General features: G+C 30.2%; 3 protein-coding genes across 12 annotated transcripts in view; 1 reads left to right on the top strand and 2 right to left on the bottom strand.

Annotated features, from left to right (window-relative positions):
* The window catches only part of LOC124532514 (PH and SEC7 domain-containing protein), a 29198-nt gene extending 18781 nt beyond the window's left edge, over positions 1 to 10417 (bottom strand). For 3 of the 9 annotated variants that reach the window (XM_047107434.1, XM_047107433.1, XM_047107432.1), the window contains exon 1: positions 10051 to 10375. In XM_047107434.1, the coding sequence (XP_046963390.1) occupies positions 10051 to 10185 (135 nt within the window). In that variant the 5' untranslated portion in view covers positions 10186 to 10375. Of the gene's footprint in view, positions 1 to 148; positions 568 to 10050; positions 10377 to 10396 lie in introns of those variants that run through there. The other 6 variants (XM_047107435.1, XM_047107431.1, XM_047107439.1 and 3 more) reach the window with 4 other exon arrangements.
* A 590-nt stretch (positions 10418 to 11007) lies between these two features.
* Positions 11008 to 13548, top strand: LOC124532517 (CDGSH iron-sulfur domain-containing protein 2 homolog). The gene is made up of 3 exons (XM_047107442.1): positions 11008 to 11262; positions 11734 to 11942; positions 12994 to 13548. The coding sequence occupies exons 1-3, from the start codon at positions 11166 to 11168 to the stop codon at positions 13084 to 13086; spliced, it is 399 nt and encodes a 132-aa protein (XP_046963398.1). The 5' UTR covers positions 11008 to 11165; the 3' UTR covers positions 13087 to 13548.
* On the bottom strand, positions 13521 to 24692 carry LOC124532516. Of its 2 annotated transcripts, none has more exons than XM_047107441.1 (7): positions 24542 to 24692; positions 22632 to 22691; positions 18026 to 18191; positions 16533 to 16660; positions 16018 to 16159; positions 14516 to 14582; positions 13521 to 14208 (listed from the first exon to the last, which is right to left on the bottom strand). In XM_047107441.1, exons 2-7 carry the CDS (start codon positions 22675 to 22677, stop codon positions 14203 to 14205), a joined length of 555 nt encoding a protein of 184 aa, XP_046963397.1. In that variant the 5' UTR covers positions 22678 to 22691; positions 24542 to 24692; the 3' UTR covers positions 13521 to 14202. The 2 variants fall into 2 exon arrangements, with proteins under 2 accessions (XP_046963397.1, XP_046963396.1); XM_047107440.1 differs by having other exon boundaries at positions 16018 to 16162.
* Positions 24693 to 27533: the final 2841 nt, after the last annotated feature.

Genomic DNA, 27533 nt, shown 5'->3' on the forward strand with positions numbered 1-27533 from the left:
TAACAGACGTTATAGCTTTACCGGATATATAATCATACATGACTTTTAAACAAAGAATAATTTTATTGTATAGGGTACGGTCTGTATGCGTTGTAAAATTGAAATAGTTTAAAACTGAGTGCTCATACTATATTCAGAGCCAACTTACTTTGAATTTCTGCCATCACAGACGGGCTCGCTGGCGATATTAATATTACATTTTGCAGTCATAGTATGTTTTGTGTATATAATTATACCGCACTAGGCCACGAGAAACAGCTTTCTTTACAAGTAGGACGTAACTTAACAAAAATTCACTCAACTTCACTAAGGACAACAGTCCGTATCGTCACTTCCTCTTGGTTTCAATGATTCACTCACTAACATTTCACAACTAGTCTTAAACGTTAAGAACCAGATGCAGATAAATATAGTGATGTCGAGTATGGTTCCAGATCTGGTATGGCTCCAACGATGCGAGGAGAACAAAAAATCTTCTCAGAGATAACTTATTGCATCGAAATTGCGGGAGCGTAGTGAACGCCGAGCCAACACGAGCGTTTGCCGCGCCCGTCGCCGTCAACTGTTATCAAACGAGGGAGCGCTAATGGAGCGAGCTTAGGAGATAAATTAAATCAACTGCTATATAAGGGAGCAGGAAATAGGAATTAGCTGGCTACTGCCCACCTGGCCTCGTTAAGGGTGAACTCAAAGCAGAGGCGGTGCGAAGAGCTTTTCCTTGATATTGACAATCATTTTCTGAAAGGTCGGATATGTGTCATCCAATAAAAAAATTAAGAGCAATCTGTATGACATGAACTTGACTTTAAATTATTAAATAACAAATCATACAAGAGGCAAGAATAAGTTATAGAGCACGTAAGTAGTAGAGGCGGCAACAGGTCATTATAACATTTATAGTCACAGTCTATTAAGTTTCTAACTTTGCCTGTGGTGATTTTTCTTTACTACTAACCATGGTGACTAAGTCATTCAACTTATTACTATGTTTATCACTTTTGAATCCCATATTTGAAATCCGAATCATTGGCGCGCAATGCTCTACTATAACTGGTTTTATTAATGAAAATATTTCTAAGGAAAATATATCATTCATAGACTTAAAGTGTGGTCGAAGTATCCCTTTTCATTGTAAATCGTATCATTTTTAGAACTACTTATCCTACTTGACATTATACATATTGACTTAGTTCTGATGACAATGCATTTTTATGGTCAGCATGACCCGATTCTATGTTCAGGATTCTCACCAGGCGAAGAAACTTCAATAAGATCAACAGCATTGCTTGTTTTTGAAAAATGTATTTGAATATTAATTTTAATAGTTTTAAACATAACTGTACTAAAACCATACAGTTTAATAGTTTAATTCTAAAATACAAAATTTTATATTTTTCTTTATTCACACTTAATTTACTCGTTTTTATAATGAAAATATCTATCCTGCCCTCTGCCTGTCAGGCGGGAACTAGTATGTTATATCGGCCTATATAATCACGTTAAAAGTTATTAGGCATTTAAGCATCATGGGTTCTCAATCAGTAGTAGTTGTTCTAATAATTACGACTGATTAAGAACCCATTTCGCAAGCAAAGCATTCAGTTTGTGACAAAAATACTACGAAATCGATGGTATCTTTTAAGTTAAGTTATTGTTATTATAATATTAAAAATATATGAAATATTTTTACAATATTGAGAAGCAGCAATTATCTAGTGATGAAACTGTCGGACTGCATCCCAAAAGTTTGATCTCACGGTACGCACTTCTGACTTTTCAATTGAAGTTATTTCTGTATTAATTAGTGAAATTTTACAACTTTTACTTGACAAATCCGTCACTGTGGCTTATTTACTATAGAATACCTATAGATATGAAGTCTGCAGTTTTTTTAGATCTACTAACGGTCATATTTTTGTAATATTAGTGTATTATTGTAAAACGGAACATACAGCTAGCGAACGCGGGTAAAGCAGCGCGGTATGGCGTTTTCTTAGCTTGCATCCCCATTTTTACATAATTATCTTCAAAATTGATGAACTTGCATAACTCTTAATACCCAAAATTACCACTCCTAGAAGGTTGATTTAAAAAAGTAAGTACAATTCTAACGGCTCAAGCTTATTTCGTACAAAATTTCATCAAAATCGGTTCAGTGCTTTAGGTGTGAAAGCGTAACAGACAGAGCTACTTTCGCATTTATAATATAAGTGTAGAATAGTATCACATCGTTTATTGTATACTAGATGAATTATTAAAGGGATTACTTTTCGTAAAATGCAATGAATTCTTAACATAAACATGTCAACAGAGATATTGTCTATGACCGCAAGTATGGGCTCGTATTTCTCACTTGAGTGTCATAATGGATATTTTAATGATGATGCATAAGGCATTGCATTAATGTTAAAATATATAGGTTCGTAAAGTTTTGTATAATACACCCTATAAGACCTGGTACTAGATTAAACGATAAAGTTCACTTTCATAGCGATTATATCATGGGTGAATAGTTGCTGTCTTATCGTTTGATTGTATTCACTTTAATAATATAATTATTTATTTAACAGTACTATTATTTTAACTATCAAAGGAGCGCTCTTGTGTCAACCATTGAGTTTCATATAAATTTAATTAATCGTCTTGGAGGTTTTATTCCCAAATAGTTTTAAGTAAAGTTATAACTTTTTTTTCACTCATTTATTAAAATATCTTGCAGTAACTCCTAGCATTAGTACAAGGCCTTTTTATACTATTAACAAGATTTCAAGTAAAATAAACATCTTAAAATCGTTTTATCGTAATTGTTTAATATTACTTATTAAAAATAACTTTAGTTAATTTTTTTATGATTAACGTAATTATCTCATGAGTTTGTTTGTTTTTTTTTTTTGGTGATAGCTAATTTACGCACTTAGTGTATGGCGTAGATAATAACGATCATTGTTAAATATAAACATAGAAATAGAAATTACGACAAAAATATTCATGCCTTTGGAGTATATTCCAATCACAAATAAAACTGCTTTCATAAGTAAGAAATAGGATTTGAGTCAATATTTTTATTCAACTTAGGCTTTCTAAGCTTTGCTTGACTCATTTATGTAATAATAATTCTTGGGAATAGACGAAGAAAAAATCTATCCGATCATGAATCACCTGTAAGAAAAATTGCGTAGTACTTGATATGTAACTAGAACGTATAAATGGTTATAATTGATAATACTTTTGTTTACGTACCGTGATTATATCTACGTACGGTCTCTGAGTGGCCCATTACGGTGTATATTACGAAGTTGTTGACATAAGTTTCATATTATGATTGCTTGAATGCCAGCCGTGGAACAAAATAAGTTGCTCACAAACAACGACAAAACGATATGTAGAAGCGAAGTTATATAACGCCTACCATTTTCTACGCCCATGCACCGTGCATCCAGTCAAAGCCTACGCACTGTTAGGCGTTAGAGCTTCCTCCTTGTTAATTTCATAAAGCCCGCAGAACCTGAGTTGAGCATATTACAGGTCATCCATAAACAGACCACTAGAATAATTTTCAAACTCTTGGGTGCTTAACATTATATCATAGATATAGTGCAAAGATCAATGTGTTCTATGTTAGAAGTACATATTTGTTAATAATACAGTAATCATTACTTAATAGAATTTTTATGGCCCGCACTTCATCATTGTCATCAATTTCAAGTACTTTTACAAACCTTCGTTTCATAATAATGTAAAGTGAAATGATAGTATACGACTTGTTTCGTAAGAAAGTCGACTTTTATAATGACAAGGTTTAAAGGACACACGCAATAAAATAGCGTTACACAGTAAGTTGATTTTTAAGATAGTCCTACAAAGTATCTACTGTTTGGATAACTGGAGCAAATTCAATATCAATAACACACCCAAAAATATTACATTATGTATTTTCAAGACTCTTGAAAATAGAAAGAAAAGACAAGTTGGGTCCGAAATTGTAGGAATCTTCACATTACGCGGGAATGAGGAAGGTTAATAGGATAAGGATTATTTACAACGGGATATAGGTCAGGTCGAATCCTTAATATTGCCGTGCCATCGAATTGTACGTATTGCCGCTTTTGTATTCATTGCAGTGCTTTACTACGTAACTGCTAAGACAATGCATTACAATGTTTTCCATGTTCGAACGTTAAACTTGTTTATCGTAGAAGCTTGTTTTGAAAATTCAAGTCATCACTCGATATTAAATTTCACAAATAAACATCGACATAATTCAATATTGCAAGTGTGATTATAATAAATATATCACAATATTAAGCGTATTTTTAGAAATATTATTCATAAAATCTAATAAATTTGCGTATTCGAGAGATGTTGCTTTTTATAAGAAACAAAGATCTATTTCCTTTAAGAATGCAGTGCCAGGAAATCATCGACCTGTATATTAATATCCGCTTCTGCCTGACACTTGAGATAGGATGCTGTTTTTATTACAATTGCAATTAATATGCGAGAGTATTATTCTTTTTGTTCTTAGCATTTTTTAAAAGTTCACCTTCAACGTGAGGTTTTCTGTTTTAGTAGAACCGTATTCGTTACATTTTACCGTAAGCCGGAAGAGAAAAATCTAAGACTCGTTTCAGCTCACTTAAAGGGCTAGAAAAAATATGTCCCTGTGGCTTTTTTTGCAGCAATTTTTATATAACAGCGTAAAATCGTAACACAGACTTTTTTTTTAATCTTAAAACAATGTAAATAATGAAAACAAAATGGCGTCTTTTTAGATATATGTAATTTATACCTAATATCAATTTGTTTTTTTTTACCGCTCTATATAACATAGTTTTGTCAATATATTTATATAAAATACGACGTAAACAATATTACAATTGCAAATATTTGGCTAGCGAACAAATAATAATTTAAATCAACAGACAAACTTTTGTTTGCTAACTTTTAAAATTTATATTTTGAGTTTTTTAACCCAGTTCTCTCTTAAGTTTCCAGTTGTTCAGAGCTTGAAAAATATAATAACACTTTAACAATTTAAAAAACAATTTGGTTGTTGTTTTGGTGATTTAACATTACTATATTTTCTTTGATTAATTTTGTTAGTATTTTTAATTAGATAAAATTGTGATCAGAAATAAGCATTGTAAATAATTCTCACGCATATCTTTTATTAATGAATGAACCAGCTGGCTATACATTTAATGACGGCGATTACGATCAAAGAGTTGTGATAATCCGGTTTATGCTTGACATCGGCTCGCATGATTGACACAACTAATGAGTTATTGGAAAATCGAAAGCCCGACGCGTACGTTTGTCGCGATAAGGCGATACGGGCGGCGGGTATACGAAAGCTTGCATTATTTTTTTGCGCTCCAAAACCGGATTCGCCTTTCTAACTATCGTACTCTAGACATGGACTTAACAAAACAAAAGAAAACGCATTGATATATGGAATGGAAGAGTATGACTTTGAGTGTGTTATTATTTCATTTTGTACTGAAGCGTATTTAAAGATATTTTAATCCATATAGTGTCGTAAGTGTTAGAGCAATAACACTTACGAAATATTAAGATCCCATGTTTATAAGATAGAATAATGATATAAGCGACTCTCATTAGTAAACAAATTTATACGATGCTGGTTTATTTATAAGTCAGTATTTGAAAATAAAATTGAACGGCCAATTGGATGAACTAAATATAGACGGAAAAGAGAAAAACTTTTATGTATTACATTCAGACCATCTTCCAAGTGGTTTGTTCCAATTTCACAAGTAGTAAGAGATCGATTTCTTGACGACATCAAGAATACTAGTCAGAATGTTATTACATAATTATACATACTATTTTGTTTTGTTTTTTTTCATAAATATATATGATTAAATTACCTTTAAGTCATTCATCCAAAGATTTCATAGTAAACAAAAACAAATGACACAATCATATCTGGCACACTAAGTAGGAAGTATGTACATTGAATGCTTGAATAAAACAATTGAAATAGACGATTTAAGAGGAAATCAAAGCTAAAATAATAGTTTAAAAAAACTGGTAATTTTTTTTTAAACCTTCTTTGGATGTTTCCAATCATAGTAAAAGTTACACTGAATTTTCTATAATTTCAAACGGTATAAATATTATAAATTCTTGTTGAAATCTAAATTTATACAAGAAGCTGCGATGACTTTAAACTTGGCATGTATTATCTTGTAAACAAATCTTAAATATATCGTTACTGAAGGCGCAGAACAAAGGTTTCAGAACATGTCTAATGATTACATATGCATGAAATGCTTTCTTTTATATCCATGTAATTTAAAAGTTATCACATCAGTCGTTCAGTGCTTACGACTTAAAAACCATTTCAGGTTTTTTGAGAGGCAGTGCTATGACTTGCATTTTACAGAATTGTAAAGCCGTCATTGTTCTACGATGGGGTGAAACAGTTCTCTGAAAATTGCATTGAAATTTTATTTAATATTATAAATTTTTGATCCCTTAAACGACGATATTTAAAACAAACAACAGGTATCTATCTATATATATCTTGCCTCTCTCCCTTTAAAGTTGTGTTTAACACATCGAGATTATCGTGTGATAGATATTATAACGTGTGGATCTTAAAAGTTTTCCGATCTAAGTCTCGGAAAGCACCACTCAGTTTTCACGAGTTTAGTTTGTTTTTAATTGATCTCGTGCTCAGCGGTCGTTGAAGAGAATAAGATCATGAGAATACAGGTCGCATGTGTCGGATGTAATTCTGCCACATGTAAACCTAACCGCAGTGGAGCGGTTTGGTGCAAGTTCCAAAAGTCCTTAAAAACTAAAGGCTCTGTCTGTATAAATCATGTTATGACATACTTATTCAACTGTAAATATATAGGCATATTTAATATTTTTAATAACTATTTTAGCCGTAAATATATATATAGTTACATGCAAGCTTATTTCGATTAAGCATTTTAGTATTTTGAAGCCGTGTGCGTAAATCAATAACGGGTTGAGTCCCAAATCTGGAGATATTATTCTCTGGAATTTTATAGTGGTTTCGTTGCAGACAGTTTTTTAAAGGCGTTAACCAGGTACCCGACATAATATTTAATGAAATTCTTTAAGCAATAATTGAAAATCTAAATAATGTATCAGATACGATGTACCATCGAGTACATTATGAGTATGAGTTATTGCTTTGAATTAACTGGATCATAACGTAGTTTATTCATCGAAAATAACACATTAAATATACACAAAATGACTGTCTGGTATCGCTATGGGTAAAATTAATTTTCGCATATATACGGGACTGGAGACGTGCGTCATACGAACGTCTCGACATCTACGTGCCTGTCTCTGTGTTTAATATTTAATGTTACCTAATTAAATGATACTTTATGGCGCTGACCTCAACTTAAATCTAAACATTTATAAATTTATTGTGTCATACCATTTGTATTTGAAAAGTAATTGATTTTTTATAATTAAATTCAAATATAAACTATTAATACAATTTTTATATATTAGCGATATTTCATCACTATTTTACATTTGCTTAATTTGTTATAAATACCTAGAATTATGAAAGCATAACACCACTTTTTATCCTATCCCGCGGGAATTTCGTAACTAATTAATGCTACTAAAATTGTGATACATAAATATGAAAACACATATACGTCGGAACTTTGATATAAATAGCGTACATAACTGATAAGCTTTATTTGATTCCGCGTAATACTGATTCAATTCCAAATATAACCAAGGGACGAATTTTATATTGTATCCGTGCAAAGTCGCAATATATTAATAGTTATACATAATGTGGTATTATATCCAATGCGTATTTTATATCAATCGAGACATTATTCACATAAAATATAGTCGTCTCGGAATGGTGCTATCAATCACAATCAATTACTAACATAGAACCAATGAATTTATTTGATATATGTTCAGCCTTGATTTCTTTCCAAAATAGAAATAAACCAGTACACATTGACAGTAGTAAGGAGATTGTTATTTATGTTCAATATTATAATATTGCATACATTACATATGACATTTAAGGTTTCATTTCATGGTTAACAACAAAACGACATAACCAAAAACAGTTACTTCAATATCACTTCATATAATAAATCCTGAATGTCAGAAATAACTTAAATATTTTAACATGAAATAATAAACAAGTAAGTATGTAAATAAGTAAATGTAAGTTATCTAATTTAATCTCTATAAGAGTTATCTGCATATGTGACTTAAACATGTTTGCCTTGAGCTGCAATGTGACTAACCGTCACATTACATCAAGTCAATTTTCAAACTCAATACTTTTTAATTGGTGCAAATATTTCATATTCAAATTGAACAGAGGCAATTTACTGTGAATAACTGTTACATCATATTTTTACCATGATGATAAGGAGCAATATTGTTATTATTTTAAGTTTACTATTCAATATGACAAGTTAAAAAAAGCATTGTAAACAATACATACTTTGTTTCAAAACAACAAATTGGAAATATATCGGACAAATAGTTTATAAAAAAACTTGTTGTAACCCTATACATTCATAATTGCCTTGTTGGTTTCCTTGATGTCTTAGTTAGATGTACATAATAATATCTCGTAAACAATCCCCAATAAGATCAATAAAAATAGAATTGGTTTTTCTGAGATTACTCTTCAGTTATAATATAGGATTGGTTAGGAAGAAGGCAAGGTCACACTATTGTGACTTGGATGTTAAATAAAGAGGTTCCAGATAGTTCCTACGCTGCTCTGTCTATGGCAAATAAATACAAATTAGCTTAAGCTTAAAAAGCCATAAAATGGTAATAGTAGAATATTGAAAAAGGTTTTAACAAAATTGTTTGTTTTGTTTTTTGGTAAGTTCTTCTTTTGATAAAATGAAAGAAATCATATTCATATGAACCAACACAAAAATATTGTAAAATTAAAAAAAAAGTATATTTTAGATTTTAAAGATATATAAATGTAATGTTACATACAAACTTTGAATATGTTCCAAACCTTCTCCTCAAAGGCAGAGGAGGAGAGGCCTTAGCCCAGCAGTGTGAAACTTACAGGCTGTTGTTGTTGATATAACTTTTAGGTATAATTCAAATTCATTAACTTACTTTTATAACAGATTATTTATACAGGTATTTTTTGTTCATTATTATATGCAATTTTTTCGTGTTTATTTTATTTATTCCAAAATAATTCTATTATTTAATTTTAGCTTACTTTTTTGATTTTTCATATTATGTCACTTAGTTTTCTTTTAATAGAGAATTAATTTATCTAAATATTGATGAATATTACTAAGTAACAGCAACAATATCGAGCTATGCAAGTGATTTATAGTTTTATTACAAAGTATTTTAAATGACTGTTCAAGTTTTATGATAAATGAATGTCATACACTACATACATTTCAATTCAAGTAATATAAGGCTGAGGATTAAGGTTTATTTATACTACTAACTAATTTTTTTTTATAAAAAAAAACAATGCGGATACTTGTTTCAAACATCATAAAATCAATTTGTAAAGAGTTCTTTAGAAATGCTAAAGCATAATGTTGAAAGTGATTAAAATACTTAGTGGTGACACTAATCACTTTATGAGTTATATTTCATTAATGAATTTATATCAATTTTAAATTTTATAAAACAAATGTCAATTAAAATGAATACATTAAAAAATAATTAATGGCAGAACCATATTGCTATCGACACAAAATAATTACTAACAAAAAAAACCCTGCTAAGATATATAGAATCTTATTTTTCAATGTATGCACAATAATTGTTTATATTAATAATAAATAACAAATATAATAATTCAATTTATTTGGATATTTCTGTATTTCCCCAGCAAAGGATAATAAGATTAATTATTTTTTTGATAAGCTAATGCTATGAAATAAAGAAAACAAGCAAAACAAATACATTTTAAAACAGAAATGTACTTGTAAGTAACTTATGGTACTTAATTCATTGATTATTTTTTTACTCTTATTTAAAATATAATTGGTGCCTTACCTCACCACTACGAGCTGCAGGAGAATTTTCTTCGATTTCGTAAATAATATGTGGCAAACCGGCTTCGCCGAGTAAAGAAAATCCAAATCCTAAGTTGTCACAACGATTCAGGACCACTAGTCTTTCGTCAGCCATATTCAGTATACAGCAGCATTGGTCAATATCCCGCTAAGGATTTCACTTCTACCACTTTTTAACTTGTCATAAAAGACGAACGCAATTTATATTACTCAATAAAACTAATGAAAAGATTCATAATTACAACGTACGATAGCAAACGCACCCAGCAAAACGACGATGAGCACAGATAAATAAAAAAAAATTTTTTTGAGGTTTAAATACTGACCATAAAGCATTTGGAGTATGTTGGAGAATAAAAGTAAATAGGGAGGATCCACAGATATAGTAATAAAATAATTTTGTCCACTTTGAAACTTGTGACATGTAGGTAACAAACAAAAACATGTAACAAAGGCCAAGTTCAATAAAGCACATAAATTTACAGATAAATCCGTAGGTGTGAAATATTACATTTCTAAATTAATTTTAATTTATTCAAAAGTGTTAATGTTCCTTAATGTGTAATCTTAAAAAATAAAATTATCTGTGTATGCTATTATTTATAATTTAATTTTATTATTATATTTTAATTATTTTTTATGCATTTGAATTCTAATTAGTGTACAATAATTTATTGTAACTATTTATTTATTGCCTTTGGATGTGCGCAGCAATAAAGAGTAAATATCGCGATTAGTTGATCTTGATTTAAAAAATAAACTTGATTTAAGAGTTTGTAATTCATCTAATTAACAACAAAATACTTTAAATTATATTAAGAAAGCGTGGCACAATAACAATCTATTTCACTTCTTTTGTAACGTCGTATGAAACAGTCTTTTTGTTTTGATTGTGACGTTGGTGCAGTATATTTATGAACTGAATCATAGAATGTCAGTTGTCACTTGTCATTTAACTCATTGTCATTTGTTCTTTTATAATCATATAATGTTATAGTTTTCAGATATCGCTACTTAGTGCATGTTGGTCACGTCACTCATCTCGATATCTAATTGTTGTGTAACTTGTTTTTGAAAAGTTAATAATCTTTAATCATGTATATTGTGTCGAATATAGTCAAAGTTACTATTCCTAACTATTTAGCAAGTTTACCAATTCCTGATTCCATAGGTGGCTGGTTTCGACTTGGTGGTAAGTGTATTTTCCTCTAACGTCCGGCTAAATGTAACGATGAGATCGTGGTGTTTTTTTTTTATATATAAATGAAAGGTCAATCGCTTTCAGGTCGTTTTTTTTTGCTACTTAATTTAGCTTTTTTCCATTATATGGTTAGTAAACACTATAATTTTTTTTTTGTGGAATATATACAATTAATTCCACAATATATATTATTTTAATTAGAAATTTTTAATAAAATTTTAGTCAATGTGAAAATACTAAAAATGTCTAATCATGTACCATAAAATGTAATTAACTGTACAGTTACTTTTGTCAAGGCCAATGACATACTTTCAAGTAATTGTGGTGTTATAACTTTATTCTCAGTAACAATGTTAATAATTTATAGCATGCGATTTTGAAGTTTTCAGTGACTTCTTTTAATGAATAAATTATTTACTTTTATTATTTTTAGAATTTATAATACTTCAATCTGATTTACAGTGCGTGATTGGCTAGCATTGATTCCTCCAACTCTTGCTATTGGAGGTATCTCTTACTACTCTTATCAAACTATAAAAAAGGCGAATGAAGCTGGCAATGGACAAGTTAATCCTAGCATCAGGAAGGATATAAACAAAGTTGTAGATTTCATTGACATTGAGGATATTACAGAGAAAGCTTCTTTGTGTAGATGTTGGAGGAGCAAGAACGTAAGTATATAACACACTCAAATACATCCAGGTGATAGTAAAAATTTATTCTAAACAAATATCTACCCACATGCGAGCAAGCTATCTTATCTACCCTGCATGTATAAGTTAATTTTTCCAGTCATATAAAAAGAGAACTAATCTATATCAAAACAACCTCCATGGTTGTGTAGCGTGTACACTGGTTTTCCTGGGTACGCCACTCTGAGGTCCAGGTATCAATTCCCGGCCGAGTCAATGTAGAATTAGATCATCACTTGTCTATATGTCTGGGTCTGGGTGTTTGTGGTACCTTAATTACTTCTGATTTTCCATAAAACATATACTTTGGCTACATATATTGGAATTAGACTGATGTATGTGATGATGTCCAATAATTATTAATTATAATAACATCATAAAATACAAGGTCATAAGATACAAGCTTGAGATAGAGTAAAACAAACTATGGTACAAAAGTTTCAGTTATCACAGATTTTCTTTCCAGTGACACCAATTCATAAATTTTCAAACAAAACAGTGGGAAAATGCGTGCAATTGCATTCCCTTGTATATTGTATTAGCTTTATTTTAAAATGATAGCTATATATCAGTATGCTTTTGCTTTTACAATGATAGCTTTACATTTGATATAGTCTTTTAAAATGGTTTTTATATTATATCAAATTCTTTTTAGAGCTTATTTCAATAATTTATTTTCATAAATAAACAAAATGCTAAAAAAGAATATTTTAATAATTCAAAATTTTTTTAATGCAATCTCTGGAAATTTATTATAAGTATTTATACCACAAATATTATCTCATTATATCAATCTTTATATTTTGTTTCTTAGAGATAATATATAACATATATATAATAAAATAAACAAAAGATTATAAAGATGTGCTATCTTTGCTATCATGTGTTTATTTTATTTAACCTCAATGTTTCAAAACTGAATTGCATTTATACGCAGTAATTCTTATCATAGGATAATATTAATCTTATAATAATTTCGGATATTATAAAAGTGACGGTAACAAAAAGTATATGTACAATTTTTTTTCAGTGGCCGTATTGTGATGGAGCTCACGGCGCTCATAACAAAGCTACTGGTGATAACACTGGACCAGTTGTTATAAGACATAAGGAAAATAAGTAATTGACATATAGGCATGTTTTGTGGTGCAGTGGAGTAATGGAAAAAAGTGATCAAAACAGCAAACGGAATCATTATTTTTTAACAGCATTTATTAAAAAAAATATTATTCATAAACCATTGAATTTCGGTTAAAAGGACAGATCAATATTCTTAAAGTATTGAATATTTTTATATATTATCTGCTTTCATGAAATTGGTCAATCATTTATTCAGATATTAACATAACCATGATGTGTGTAGTTAGACATCGGAAAAAATATGATGTTATAAACTAATATTCTTATGAATGAATCTATAAATATTTATAAAAAAAAGGACAAATCAGAGTTGTTGTAAGACAATATAACTTAAAAATTGGATCAAAGTGGGTTTGTTATGTACTGTGTTTTTAATTTTAAGTATTATTGTTACCAGTTTTAAATGAACAATCACAATAAAGTTTTGCATTTCTATTGCTTTTAATTTTGTTTTTTATTATAAACTCTTACACAAAATTAAAAAAGTATCGAAAAATCATCTCTCAATCTTCAAATCATTACCTTAGCATTAATCACATCACAGACTTGTTTTGTTTCTAAATTATAAATAAATTACATTTATAACCACATGCCAATCATAAAAAACCCAACATGACTAACTCAATTGTGATAATTAAAATATATATGGCACAGGTTTTTTTTTATATATTTTCTTTACATAAATATTTTTAATACTATTTATATTAAATAATGTAGTATATAACTCAATTTTTCATATAAGAAACACCAAAACCTTCCCGCTATTTAAATTCGGAATATTTAGAGAATTCAATTATAAAATTATGTATATCATAAAATATCCAAAAATGCAATATAAATTATCGAGGGTTATCATGTAGCTTCTTGAAGTAGTACATTTAAATAGTCATACACATCAATATCAATAGTTATCACATACATACATAAATCGCAAGATATGTGGCTCAAATATTAGGTCATACATCTAAAACATAATCTTTCTTAATCAAATTCAGTCTTGTTATTTTAAAAACTCCATATAACTTCGTGGCTCGGTACATTTACGTCCATAATCGTTACGACAATAATATGTAAAGTATTGATGGGAAGAACGTCGTTTTCACAACTGAAAAAAAAGTTACAAAGTTACAGATATGTCAGTACTTACAAGGTTATCCGAAAAGGTAACAAGACGTGAAAACAAATTAATTGAAATTTATATTTATTATGTTTTTTTTTAGAAGGAACGGCAACACTAGCTTATTATTTACAGATTAAATTATATTATTATTACCATTTTCAAATCTGTATGTAATAAGTATGGTACCATTTTCAATAGCACTAACAGTATAAAATATACTGAAGATATTATTCAAAGATAATCTTGAAAATTGTATATAGTTATAAAATTGTATTTAAAAATATATGGTTACCTCAATTCTTGTTTCAGCGATGATTTCTTCATTCCGTAAAAGTTCGTGCTTTAATCCATTTTTCTTCCTGAAAAATATTTTTGGGCATAAGTGGTATTTTTAAAAATTAAAATAATACAAAAAATATGTTGAATCAGCAAGAATATTATTATTAGACAGATCATTTTATAGTAATTATTATTGAAAATGATTTAGGGCATGTGGCTGGCGGCTGCTACAGTTGGCCCGTACAAGCGCGTACATTATTTGGAGGTCCTATCTTCATATCTTAAGTGAATTATGGCAAAACAGGATGTAAGTTTAGAAAGTGTGTATGTGTAGGTATTACAAATTGACTAATTCAGTGTTATTGCTATCGAGCGGGTTCGTCAATGGAGAGAGCAAATTAGGTACTACTAAATATAACTACTAAAGTGCATTTTCAGCGCGACTCATTTTGTTCATCCAAAGTCTTTTTTTAAGAGGATTTTATTACTTTTTGGTCAAATATATTTATTATTTTCTTGGTGAAATAAAAAAAGCTAACAAAGAAAAAAATAAACTTATTTTTATGGGCGCACGTCTCGGGCGTACGCAGAAATAATCACCAAAGTTTATTCCATTCGTTTCTAAACATACAAACTTATAGATTTATTGATAATGACTTGAAAAATGCGTGTCGTCGTAATTCTTAAGAATTATTTATTAATATAAAAAAATCGAAAGTCAAAGAGCAAAGATTTATTACCTAGTCGTCTTTCCTATATCGTTAGAGACAGAGACAATAAATGTTTATTATTCTTAAAGAACTGAAATAAAAATATTCTTTGTTCAAGTAGGCTCTGTAAAGCACTTTTGAATTGCTATGTTAGTGAAATTAATGGAGTATGTAACTATAAATCTACAACCTGTTTGAAAAGTTGTGTACTGTGTCTGTACTGAGAATAAAACTCTTTTTATCGAAAAAATATCACAAAGACATATTATTTTATCGTAGGAGTGTGTATATTACGAAAGAAAAGTGTCAGGACGTTTGGTTTCCACTTGTGCACTTCACAATGCGTTTCCGTCCCACTTGACCGCTTCCTACGCAGCTCGACAGCTCGCGGGAATGTATCAAATTACCTCACACAATGCTTGAGCTGCGACTTCGTGCTCACCGGGAAGCCACTAAATAAATATTCTACCCAAAGGTTAATAAAAGAATTAATGTGGGACCCCTGAAGCGAATTATAGCGTGGTGTTTTATTTGTGTAGGTTGATAAAATTGATTAAAGTTGAGATATATAAATTACAAGCGTTGTATTTTACAAAAATATTGTTAATAGAGTATTTTTCCACTGTTGTTCAAATATCTACAGTACCTCCTCGGTCTTATTATTATCATACTTGGTATGCTAATAAGGTCATAAAGGATATCAACAATGAGGGTTTTTAATGCCAGAAATATAACTGTGCTAGGAACAGTCAGAAAAAATAATGTCTAAAAAATCTTCGGTGTAATAAAATTTCCTAAGACTTACAAATATATCCGTCTCCATACAATAAGGGCAGAGTAAGCGAGAACGACGATGCTGCAGGTAACCGCAACCATAATGCCTGCAGCGGTGCCGACGGGTTCGCCACGTGTGTACCGTCTCTGAGAATCCTTGCGCACTGGTTCTTCTGCTATAGAATTAATCAAGTACACGTATATAACTATAGATTATTAATAACTAAATATGAATGTTTAGGACACGGAAAGATTTTCAAGCAGGCAAACATCGATATATTCTCTACAAATAGTAGGATGACTTTTGATTCCCCATTTCACAAGAATATCAAATTATCAAACTTAACAACGAACGGAAGTGTTTCTACCTTGATACAAATGTAGTAACAGTATCATAATCTCGAGTCACATTTCGTTATTTGTATACTATATTTTCTTTATATTATATATGTCTTTTTGAATGCGTTAGGTAAAATTCATAGATGTGACCCTTAGTTACTTTAAAAATAAATTATAAACGAACCTTAAATTAAATAAAAAACGAACCTTGAAGGAACTCAGCTTGTGAATCAGGTACAACTGGCACGTCAACTTTACCTTCTTCAGCATCTTCTGGGAATGTTGGCAAGGCGGGGGTATCGTCTTTTGAGTGCAGCATGTCGAATACTTCGGACCTGATAAAATTAAAAAATAATAATAATTAGATTAACGAGTCGAATTAGTAAAGAAGTGTTTATAGTGGTAAAAAAATAATATTACTTATTTAATTCTAAGACAAAAAGTAACAGGCCGGTATCGAGTATTTTAAAATATACCTATTATTGTCTTATAGCTACTTACAAAAGAACCTAAGCAAGTTATTTATGCAAAAGATACTTTATAGGAAGTGTGTACGCCAACGTTTGTGTATTACTCTCTATTCCTTTTTAATCCGCTATCTAAAACGCCTGGATCAGACGCAGGTCCAACGGTTTTACCACAACCCCGGCTACGAATTTCAAGACAAAAACTCTTTTAGACTGACACTGAATTCTCACGCGAGAATCCCGACATTATCCGCAGCCTTACAAGTGACACATTGAAGTCTAGACTAACAAGGCGGTTAAAGTTTATTATAGTAAATTGACTGTCGTTTTGTACACCGAATAGGTAGGTACATTTTATGAGATAATGCGTTACACGTCTGCTTGAAGCTTATTAAAAATACAGAGAAAATTTAAATCACTACCTGGGAGCATCAATATCACCCGAATTTTACGTACAAGATATATATTCGGATTATATATATATACATATATGGCTACTTTCTAGTATTCAATAATTTACTCGATATAATTTTATTATATCGACATTGTACATTGCAAACTTTTTTGCCAAATAATCACTGCGGTAAGTTATAAAATCTTCAAGTACAACAACACATTTATCGTGTTTTCTGTGAGTACATATATAAATGTTGTACAATTTAACTTACAACAAAAAAACGTTTGTATAAGTTAAATTTTCCAGTCCCACGGTTTTTAATGTTCTAATGATTCACTGTTAGTTGGTACTAACACTTCGATGTTAGGTGCGCTGTACCGTTCGAAGGCTCATGTTAATCTTCAGTGTCTGATTTTATTAGGGTATTGTGAATAGATATATATTATCCTAATGCTTTGATACATACTCAATAAATAATTGAGTACAACTCTTACTGAATTTATTTTTAATAAATCTACATTTTCACTAACTACCACGAGTTTTGGTTTTGCAGGTATAAATACAGTACAGTGACTACTGACCAGTCATTCTATCACCAAACTTGTACCATATGCCATGTTACAGTTAAAGTGCGTATTGAGTAATATAGTACTGAGTACAGGAGCAAGGTTCATGGCATCTTAGATATCACGGATATGGTGGTTGGCAAGTTATAGAATGTGTGAAGAGTTGTTTACCTTATTGCAGCATCGGCGTTTATAAAGTGGTCACACAGGACTAGGTAATCCGTTTATTGGCTGATTATAAAATGAAAAATATTGTCCTAGTTTCGTTACCTGCTCACTCCATCTTTGTCGTCAACTAGAAGCTTCAAGAGCGTTGCATTTGCTTCCAATGTCTTGTATCGGCTGTTGTCTTCTACCTCTTTCAATAAGCTAGGTGGTGTTGCATCTTGTGTCATCGTGTCTTGCAAAGAGTTTTGACTCTGGCATGGTGTTGTACCTATAACATTGTTGTTTATTATCTTAACCAAGTCTACACAAAAGAATATTAAACATTAATCTTCGTTTAAATGTGAAAATATTAAATATGATTCAGGTAAGTGCTCGTTCCAATTATGTAAAAAAATATGTATTTATATCGAAGAATCAAATATTTCAATAAGTGGGCCATGCATATCTCCACTCTGCGCTTAACGGTTCTTAAAGCCCAGTCCTCACGAATCTTATGAAAATTTGAATTTAAGTTTTAACGCGAACGAGTTAAAAGATGTGACTCATCAGTAAGCAAAGATCAAAGATACGGTAACCTCATAATTTTGAAGTGAAAGTAACTCAGCTAGACAAATCTACAGCATAGTTATTTTATTTATGACCGATTCTTAGTGTAGTGTCCCATCGCCTATTGTCGTGACGGTGTATATATAATGCCCGATTAGTGTTAATTAGTCGAATAAATAACCTCATTTAATTCGTAATGAGTTTTTAGAAGTCCGTTAGTTGTGTATAGGTTCTCTAATAGACTAGAACTAGATTTTGTTAACCTTAACTCTTCGTTAAAATAACGAATACTTAGTTTTTTGATTGAATACTAGTAAGAACTCATTATTTTGTTATATATAAAAGATTCTATTCACACTTGCCGCTTAATTAAATTCGATTAGCTGAGAGAATAATATGACTATATTCTATTAATACTGAAAATAGTATCTACCGATTTCAGACTATTAATGTGAATTTTATGTTATTTTAATGATTATATGAATTAAAAATATACACGTAACTAACTAACATGCTATAACCAACCTATTTCATGCATTAAATTTCTACGGCGTTCTTTGTTGGGAATTTAATAGATGTTTAAATAATAAAAAGGCTTTGTATTAAACGAGATGTGCATAAATAGCGGCGTTATTTCTTTTTGTGCCGTTTGTTGCACACGGCAGCTGCCGGAAAAACGACCATTGGAGTTTCCGTGCGCAATCCGATTAAAATCAGATTATCTACAACCCGATGCAGTTTCAATTACGATATACCTTAAAAGTACTCACAGCGTCATGAATCTGTTATGTATTCCTTATTTAGTCGCTACTGCAAATTATACTTCTTCAAATCATAAAATATGCCTTTTCAAAAACACCCATTAAATTATCCGATAATTACTACGATGCTTAGTATATCAGTTGATAAATTATTTTGTAATATTACATGTTTCCTTTTTTCATACTCTCTCCGTGTGATCAAGCTCGAAGAGCATGTAATTGTAAGAAGACTGGTTTACTTAACAAATATTTCGAAACGCTTGCATTTAAAACGTTTTAAAAATCATCCTTATCCGCTTGTGAATTGGTTAAGTGCTCACTTATCTTGAATTGTTCAAATAGCCACGCCGTTACTGACGCGTCATAAACTCACAAAATAAATGCTAAATTAGGAACGTTACAATAATACCTAAAAAAACTCTTTTTAATAAAAGATAGAAGAAGAAATATTACTATATTAGGTATGGTTTTTTGATTGAGTGTTTGCAGTATAAAATCATCTTCATATATCATCATAAAATCATGCATCTATTTTTCTGCATTAATCTCTTTAGCTTTAAATATTCCTTGTTTGAAAGTGTATAAACTTTCAGGTTTGTGCTCAACTAAGTGAATTCAAACCAGTTGCAAGCATGATACAATCACAGAACAATTAATGGAAATCCGAAATGGCATCAAATTAATTAAAAGAACAATTTAATTTAATTAAAATAATAAATATTGTTAGTATTTTAGACACCACTGACCAATATTAACGATGGCCCCTCATCTCTCTCCTCTTGCTTTATCTAAGTATTTTTACTATCGGTCTGGGGGAAAAAAATAAGATAATGATATATGTAGATGTACAATGTACATATATTAATTGTAAAAGAGGTGTAACATGTTCTGCATCGTAGACATGACACCTCTACTAATTTCATTGTTCTAAGGATAAACTGCAGTCAAACTATACTTAGATATACGCGCGTAATATATTGGCATCGAAAGTGGCCAAGATTTCTCGTCGGGCCAACATTTTTTCCACTTAAAAGTACCCAGGGTCGGCCTTACTTATGTTATATGTATGAGAACTCTCACGTGCGAAGGAGAAAGGTAACTCATGTAGCTTTGCGAACAATAATGACTGATTGGTCTTTTTATCGTTTAGCAAGATTATTAGATTGCAACTAAATGTGCTCAATAGCGATCTTAGAACTTTCTCATTTTGCTTACAATTATTATTCATCTATTTAATAAATACTACTACATCATAACTAAGATTGTATGGTAAAAAAACTATATAAGTATGTTTATTATAGATTTATGTGAGTTGATTTATCAATAGAGAATTGAAGGCGACTATGACCACTCACTTTCAGTCACGTATAAGCACTCATTTAGGACACGAGAGCCTTGGTGATGTTGGTGATAGGCAAAGCTAGCAAGTAGACAGTTCGAATTGTCATATATTATGTTATGAAACGTTTCTATATGTGTACGGATTCAACGCACAATAAATAACTTCAAAGGTCAATCATATTGAAAAAATATAAATATTTATTTTAAGAAAACAGGTATCATTATTCATTTATCGTCTTACGAACAAGTGATCATCTTTCTAAAGGTAAAATAATACGGAGCCGTCGCTATGAAAGGTCATACTAAGGTAAATGAGTAACATAACATGCTGTCTTCACGGACGTACTTACTCATATGACTCACTAGACTACGTTTAAGTATAAAAAAAATACGACAGACGCGTTCGGAAATAACACTTAATCATTACAAGCAATATTTAAAAACTCGGATATATTTCGGTCAACATTTATGAAACTCCGAAATCATTCTGAGTCACCCACGATCTCACCTGGTTCTAAGAACATGTTGTGATTATCATTACTTTGCAATTAGATTGTACCGATGACCCGCTGTGAATAATGATGTCGCTTCTTAGTCGGAAAATTGCTTTGTTGAACGGGATGTGATATAACAAGTAGCTTCTCGCTAATAAATATTAAAAGGAAAATCATTGAGTGCTCAGAATGAATAATTTTCATTCATAATAATGGTCACAATTATATGCAAAATCACTTTTGACGTAGATAGCTATTAATCAGACGACTATGGAATATAACACAATTAGTTATAGATAGAGCATGTAGAGGAACTAGTGGATACAATAAGTCATTCTGTAAACTTATTGTTCTTAATAATGATAAATAATGGCTATATTATAACAATGTTTAATTATATGACCGTAACAACTGAATTTGTATACCTACGTTTGTTAGTATAATTATTTTACATCATTGATTTTATAGTTAGAAGAATTGTAAATAGCGTAATATATAAACGTGTTAAACTCTAGTTTCATTTAGTTCAAAACATTTTCGTATATGTATTTTAATTGGCGGAATAATTTTATAGTTCACATACTTAACTTAAAATTAAACTGACGTCTCAGTTATGACTTAAATGCAGTATAAAGGGACCTAATAAGAAAAACTTAATAAGCAATTGATAAATAATTCTAAACTATGTTATCATATACCAAGGTTAAGATATTTGCCTACTGTACAAGTACACATGTGTTAATGTTAAAGCACACCAATTTGTGTTGTTTAAGATATTAGTAGGTTTTTTTTCAAGTAGTCTTGGAAAATTTTGAACAGTTTATTATTTCATATGTACTTATTTCTTGTTTATAATACAATATTTTTAATAATAATACAAATACAATTCTTATTGACTATAAAGGTTATTATTGTAACAGAATTGTTCAGGGTAAACCAGAGTCCTAGCACAGCCTCCGAAATATGTCAAGACGAGTCTAGGTACTTTTCCACGGGCAATGAGATTATAAATAATAACTTATAATCTCATTGCCCGTGATATTTTTTACTAATTGGATATATTCCAAATAGAGTAATTAAAAGTGCCGTATTGCCGAGTAACAACTACCTTTTTTTATTAAAAGACTTTTTATGAAATCGAACTGAAGCATTCAATCTAAAGCAGCCAACTTTCTTGCTAGATTAAATTAATTCAATATTTCTTTTTTACAATGTTAGGTACTGGTTTACTTCTAAGTTGCGAAGATTAAATCAGCAATGGGAAGTCATTAAATTTTATTAACTATTGACATGCAATCGATTTATTGTAAACAGCTTGCGAGAAATTCGTGGGACTGCGTTTTATTATAAATGAAAGTTAAACGGCCATCAGGTGGCTTAGAATTAACATTCATGAATACCGTGATATACTTAAATGAAGATGCGATATCTTCATAGAATACTGTTTTCTGTGTCCGTACTGTCGTGTTATTCCCCCAAGAAATCATTAAAACACATATGTCATTAAAAGATCATTAAAATAATGAGGTTAAATAAGATTATCAAAGGAAAAACTGCTTGACTCACCTAAAGCAGCCACAACCACCAAATACAAGAACTGGTACTGGGCCATGAGTCACGGAGGACCTGAGAACACAAAGACGTAATTATAAACGAGCCCGTTTGCTATTTATTAATTAAAGTTTCATACTTCTAGTATATGTTGAAATAAAGCGTAGTTAATTTCGTGTTAGATATGAAACAATAGTCACAATAGTTTGAGAATGTTGATTCAAGTCTACGATAAGACAAAGTCTTATTATTAATTCTTAAATATCCAATGCTCGTAGCAACTAGCACTAGATAGTTTGAAAATCACGTTGCAACTCGCCTCTTTTTACGGTCGTTAAAAGATAATTTACTTTAATGTTAGTGGATAAGTTATTTATTTCACTTGACAAGTGTAATTTTTCTTTAAATATAAAGTCAATCTTATTTTTTTAACAAACATACTTAATTTGTATTTATTAATGACTAGCATTTGAACACGGCCTGGAACGTGGTAGTTTTTTAAATATACCTATTTTATACATCTTTGTTACTTTTAATGATTTATTATTTTTGATTCTTGAATCATCGTAGTGAAATGAAATACATCCTTTTTTATTTTTTTTAAACACACAAAGTTTAATAACACATAATACAACTTCTTTATAAGAGATTCATACAGATTGTACTATTAGAATAAAATAAAATTAAACCATTTGTTCTGTTGTCGCCTTTGCATTTAATTATTTTTTAAAATATTTTTATATATTATAGATACCAACAAACATATAACAATAAGTAATCTGGGCTTAAATGTCAACTGAGTTACCACTTTATCAAAAACACGATAAGCAATTACATACTACCTAGACACCTACCTACATATATCTTACATAAAACTTGTCTTATATTTAAATAATTTGTCGTTTCTCACTTATCAGATAGTAGTATCAGTTATGGTTGGACAATTGCCCGGTACACATGAAGATAAGAGAACGTAATACTTATATTGATAATAATTAATAGCCAAACATAATGTCATTGCATGAATATTTTACAACAATACAAACAAATGATAAGCAAACGTATAATAATTAAATAATCCTGCAACAAATACATTAATATTTAGCTCATTTGTTTGTTATAAAAAACAAAACAATATCACGATGTGTTGTTGACAAACAACAAGAACAATTTATTTATAATTGTTTGAATTTTTGTTTTGAATTTAAAATAAAAAGTACATTATACAAACAATGAATTGTGTATTGTTCATAGCGGGATTTAGGCTAGATTTCTGTATAGAGTAACAATGATTTTTATTCAAATGGTAGACCACGACATTAACGCAAACAAACATACTCTTTAGCTTCACTATAGTAGTTATGGATAATACAAATCAAGACGTTTTCTAAATAAAAAAAATCTTTATCGATTTTTTTTATATCAGAATTACCCTGGCTAAACCAAAACGGAAAAAAATAATTAAGTATCCCAAAAGAGTATGTGTGGTAAAAAAAAAATTATACCTACTTTAAAAATTAGAAAACTTATGGAACCATTACAGTAAAAAGGAAACCTTGGGAAAGGTTACTTAGAATAAACAATTGATTGATAGAAATAACAGAGATCGGGAAACAAAGGGCAACAAACTGGTTCGTTTACTTTTTAATTATTATTCTGATATATTTATCGCTTAAATCTAACACTAGCTTTATGTATTTCATTAATAAAAAACTGTATGTACGTCAAATATGCGCTGCATTATTAAACTATTGGTTCGTTTCTGTATCCCACATTACATTTAAACTATGAGGTTTGTGAATTTAAATTGATATTACAAGTTATTCATGAATAACATTGATTAAAATATTAAACAATATTCGAGCGCGATTAACTTTCGTGATAACAAGAACTAGTTGTTGTAATGTATGAAGTACTAAAAATACCTGGACGCGTCGGGTTTGATCTCCAATGTTCACTTTTTAACTCAATTTAATCTCCACTCGCTTTGTCACTATTCGATCCGGTTTGACCGCGGGTGCACAGTGCGTGCGCGTACGTCGGGCTCTTGCGGCATTCTGCGCTCGCGCACCCGTTGGGGCAGTGCCGCTGACCTCCCCGATGCAGGAAGTTCACGAAAAATCTTATTGTATAATGGATGCGGTACAATCTTTCACGTTTCAATGAAAAATTATTACGCTACATTACGATAACAGACATATATCCTATAGTTCCTGTTTGCGTGATTCATTGATCACTAAAAACAATAGAAGTTTGTATGAAAAATGGCGATGTTTATTTCAGTAAATTTTCACGCTTTCTGTAAATTTTAATGCTAGTTCAATCAGTATGTATAAAATAGTAATAATTGATTCTTTTGGATGCAGTAAGTTCTTAACAGTTGCATTATTTGAATAACACACAATCAGATGATAAAAATATAATCTCTATCAACACGTGTACTTATAAAAACATTAGTATTTGCCAACATCTGCTATACAAGTCTTTGACTCACACATAGAACATGTCGATACCACAATGTTTACGTGTCTGTATTCCTGGGTATAAATAACCTAGGGCGAGGTTAGCCGATGTAGAATCAAGAATGTGCTAAATTTATTTATCATCGTAGGGAGTTCTTAAGTATGGATACTAAAAGTATTTATAGCTATTTTAAAATTTATTTAAAATATAAATTATAATGTATTTAATTATTTATCTAATATCTTATGATTATCCTGTATTGTATCCCTAAATAATGGAAATTGAGAATCAAATGAGAACTGTTATTAGCCGTTTCTTAAAAGATTATAAACAAGGGGTTTTGTGTACTATTAACATATTAAAATATATATAGAAGGTTACAGGTTAGTAATTATGGTATTAAGTTATATTAAAAAATATGTTTATAAGATAGTGAACGTGCTTAAGAGTAACTCAAATTATTTTTTTCATGAAATTAATTTTTATTTGGTTATATTCAATGCTATTAAATTTTTTATTTATTATTTAAATAAAACGTGCAGTTTCATTGCTTCATGTGCCAGCGTGACCTCTCAGGAATTGAACTCTGCCCCAAGCGTCGCTGTTACATTTTCTGCACCTACGCTTCGTACTGTGCAAATACAATAGGTATATATTTATAACGCCCGTACCACGCTATAGATGTAGCTGTAAATATATGTATATATGCTACGCACAGGAAAGTTTTGTTTATTTCAAATCAAATAATTGTTTTATGTAAAACTTTCTAGTAAGTATATTAATATATTAATAACAGAACTTTATTTCCAGTTTACCTAATTTAATGTTAATAAAGAAAATATTTTATAAATTGTATATTTAATGAGATTAGATAACAATATCGACAGAGGTTATACTTCCGGTTTGTGTTTTCGTAATGAACGGGTAATTTTTGATAGAAGAACTCAATATTTTTTTATGCTTTGGTCTAGACCCGGAATTTGAATACAAGAACTAGGGAACTGCCTTACAGTTACAAGCCGGTCACTAGAAAACTAGAACGTATCAGTAGGAAAATTAATAAAATTTACACAACTCCTTTTGATACATATATCTTGTATATAAAAGTAATATATATTTTGTTTCACTAATATTAGTATTTGTCATTAATATGATATTTATATAATAATTGTTTCTTATAATGTTAATTCCGTATAAATTTTATTTGTGGCAATTTTCAAACAAATTTGTGACTATTGTATATAGTACCACACAAATTAGATGTAGCATCGGAAAATGCAATGAAATGAAAATAAAACCGATTACTGCCGATTTACACGACCAATAGAAATAGCTCTCTATCGCGCCACTCGACGTTATTCGTCGCTATAGATTCTCGCGTTAGTTCAACCCGAGAAAGCAAGTGCATGTAAATCGACGTGTCAAATTGACGAATTTATTAGGTCATATGATATTACACGTTATAACCTTTGTGTAAAGATCATATTCACGTGAAAATTATATATTGATAATTTGGGATAGCGTACTCTATTCGGATGTGATCGGTTTTACGAATTTTGCCGATGCTAAATGTAAGTTATGTCGTACTATACTTGATGTTATTGAAAACTAAACTGTCATCAATAGTTATAACCTATAACTACTGCAATATTGTGTTTTGTAAATATGTGAAAAATATATATAATTATGTTATAAATAATGTAGCAGTGCTTGCCGTAATTTATAAAATAAATTAAAATAAAAAAAAAACAGAAAAATGTATTGAAAAGAAAAAAAATGCGTTGGCGTCGTAATATAGACACCGATTTATATGAGGCCACTGCTCAGGAGTTGAAGAGAAAGGAATTAGAAGTAAAGCTTAGAGAAGAAAAAGTTAATAAAAAAGCCAAACAATTAGAGAAGAGGATTGAAGATTTCAAAAAACGATCTGAACATAAGGCTAAGAAGGATTTAGCAGCAGCAGCCAAATTAGAACAAGCCCGTAAAAAGTTATTAAACGTACTTGACAGTAATAAAAAATGTAATAAATGCAAGAAACATCATAAAAATGGAAAGAAAAATCGAGACAAATCGAAGTCAGAAAATACAAAAAAGGCTGGAATAGATGTTTTACATAATTTCTTTGACAAATATTTTAAAATGGAAAAAAAAGTTAGTAATTTGATGAAGATAAATAGTCGAGATTTTATAGATAATTTCAAACGGATACTTTTGCAGCCTTATACTAATACATATCCATCTTATAAAACGTCTAATAACTACAGAAGAAACAGAATTGATCCAACTTTCGGGGATTGTTACTTGATGTCTTTAAGAAAAACTCCACAACTTTGGATATACGACCAATGGCCTCAGCTTTATCCGCATTACTTAAGTATGCGAGCTCAGTGCAAAAACTGTGGATTTTTATTCATGATGTTGTTTGGGTTCTTGTTATGGGTACCTTGCTTTATT

This window comes from Vanessa cardui, chromosome 9, assembly GCF_905220365.1.
Source record: "Vanessa cardui chromosome 9, ilVanCard2.1, whole genome shotgun sequence".
NCBI lineage: Eukaryota > Metazoa > Arthropoda > Insecta > Lepidoptera > Nymphalidae > Vanessa > Vanessa cardui.

Bases quoted from the DNA above. Each gene is read 5' to 3' on its own strand.
- LOC124532517 (XM_047107442.1), top strand. From the start codon at position 11,166: ATGTATATTGTGTCGAATATAGTCAAAGTTACTATTCCTAACTATTTA. The intron at 11,263-11,733 runs GTAAGTGTATTT...TCTGATTTACAG, and splicing joins TGGCTGGTTTCGACTTGGTG to TGCGTGATTGGCTAGCATTG. The intron at 11,943-12,993 runs GTAAGTATATAA...ATTTTTTTTCAG, and splicing joins GATGTTGGAGGAGCAAGAAC to TGGCCGTATTGTGATGGAGC.
- LOC124532516 (XM_047107440.1), bottom strand. From the start codon at position 22,677: ATGGCCCAGTACCAGTTCTTGTATTTGGTGGTTGTGGCTGCTTTAG. The intron at 16,661-18,025 runs GTAACGAAACTA...TAATTTTATCAG, and splicing joins GACAAAGATGGAGTGAGCAG to GTCCGAAGTATTCGACATGC. The intron at 14,583-16,017 runs GTAAGTCTTAGG...AATATTTTTCAG, and splicing joins GTATGGAGACGGATATATTT to GAAGAAAAATGGATTAAAGC.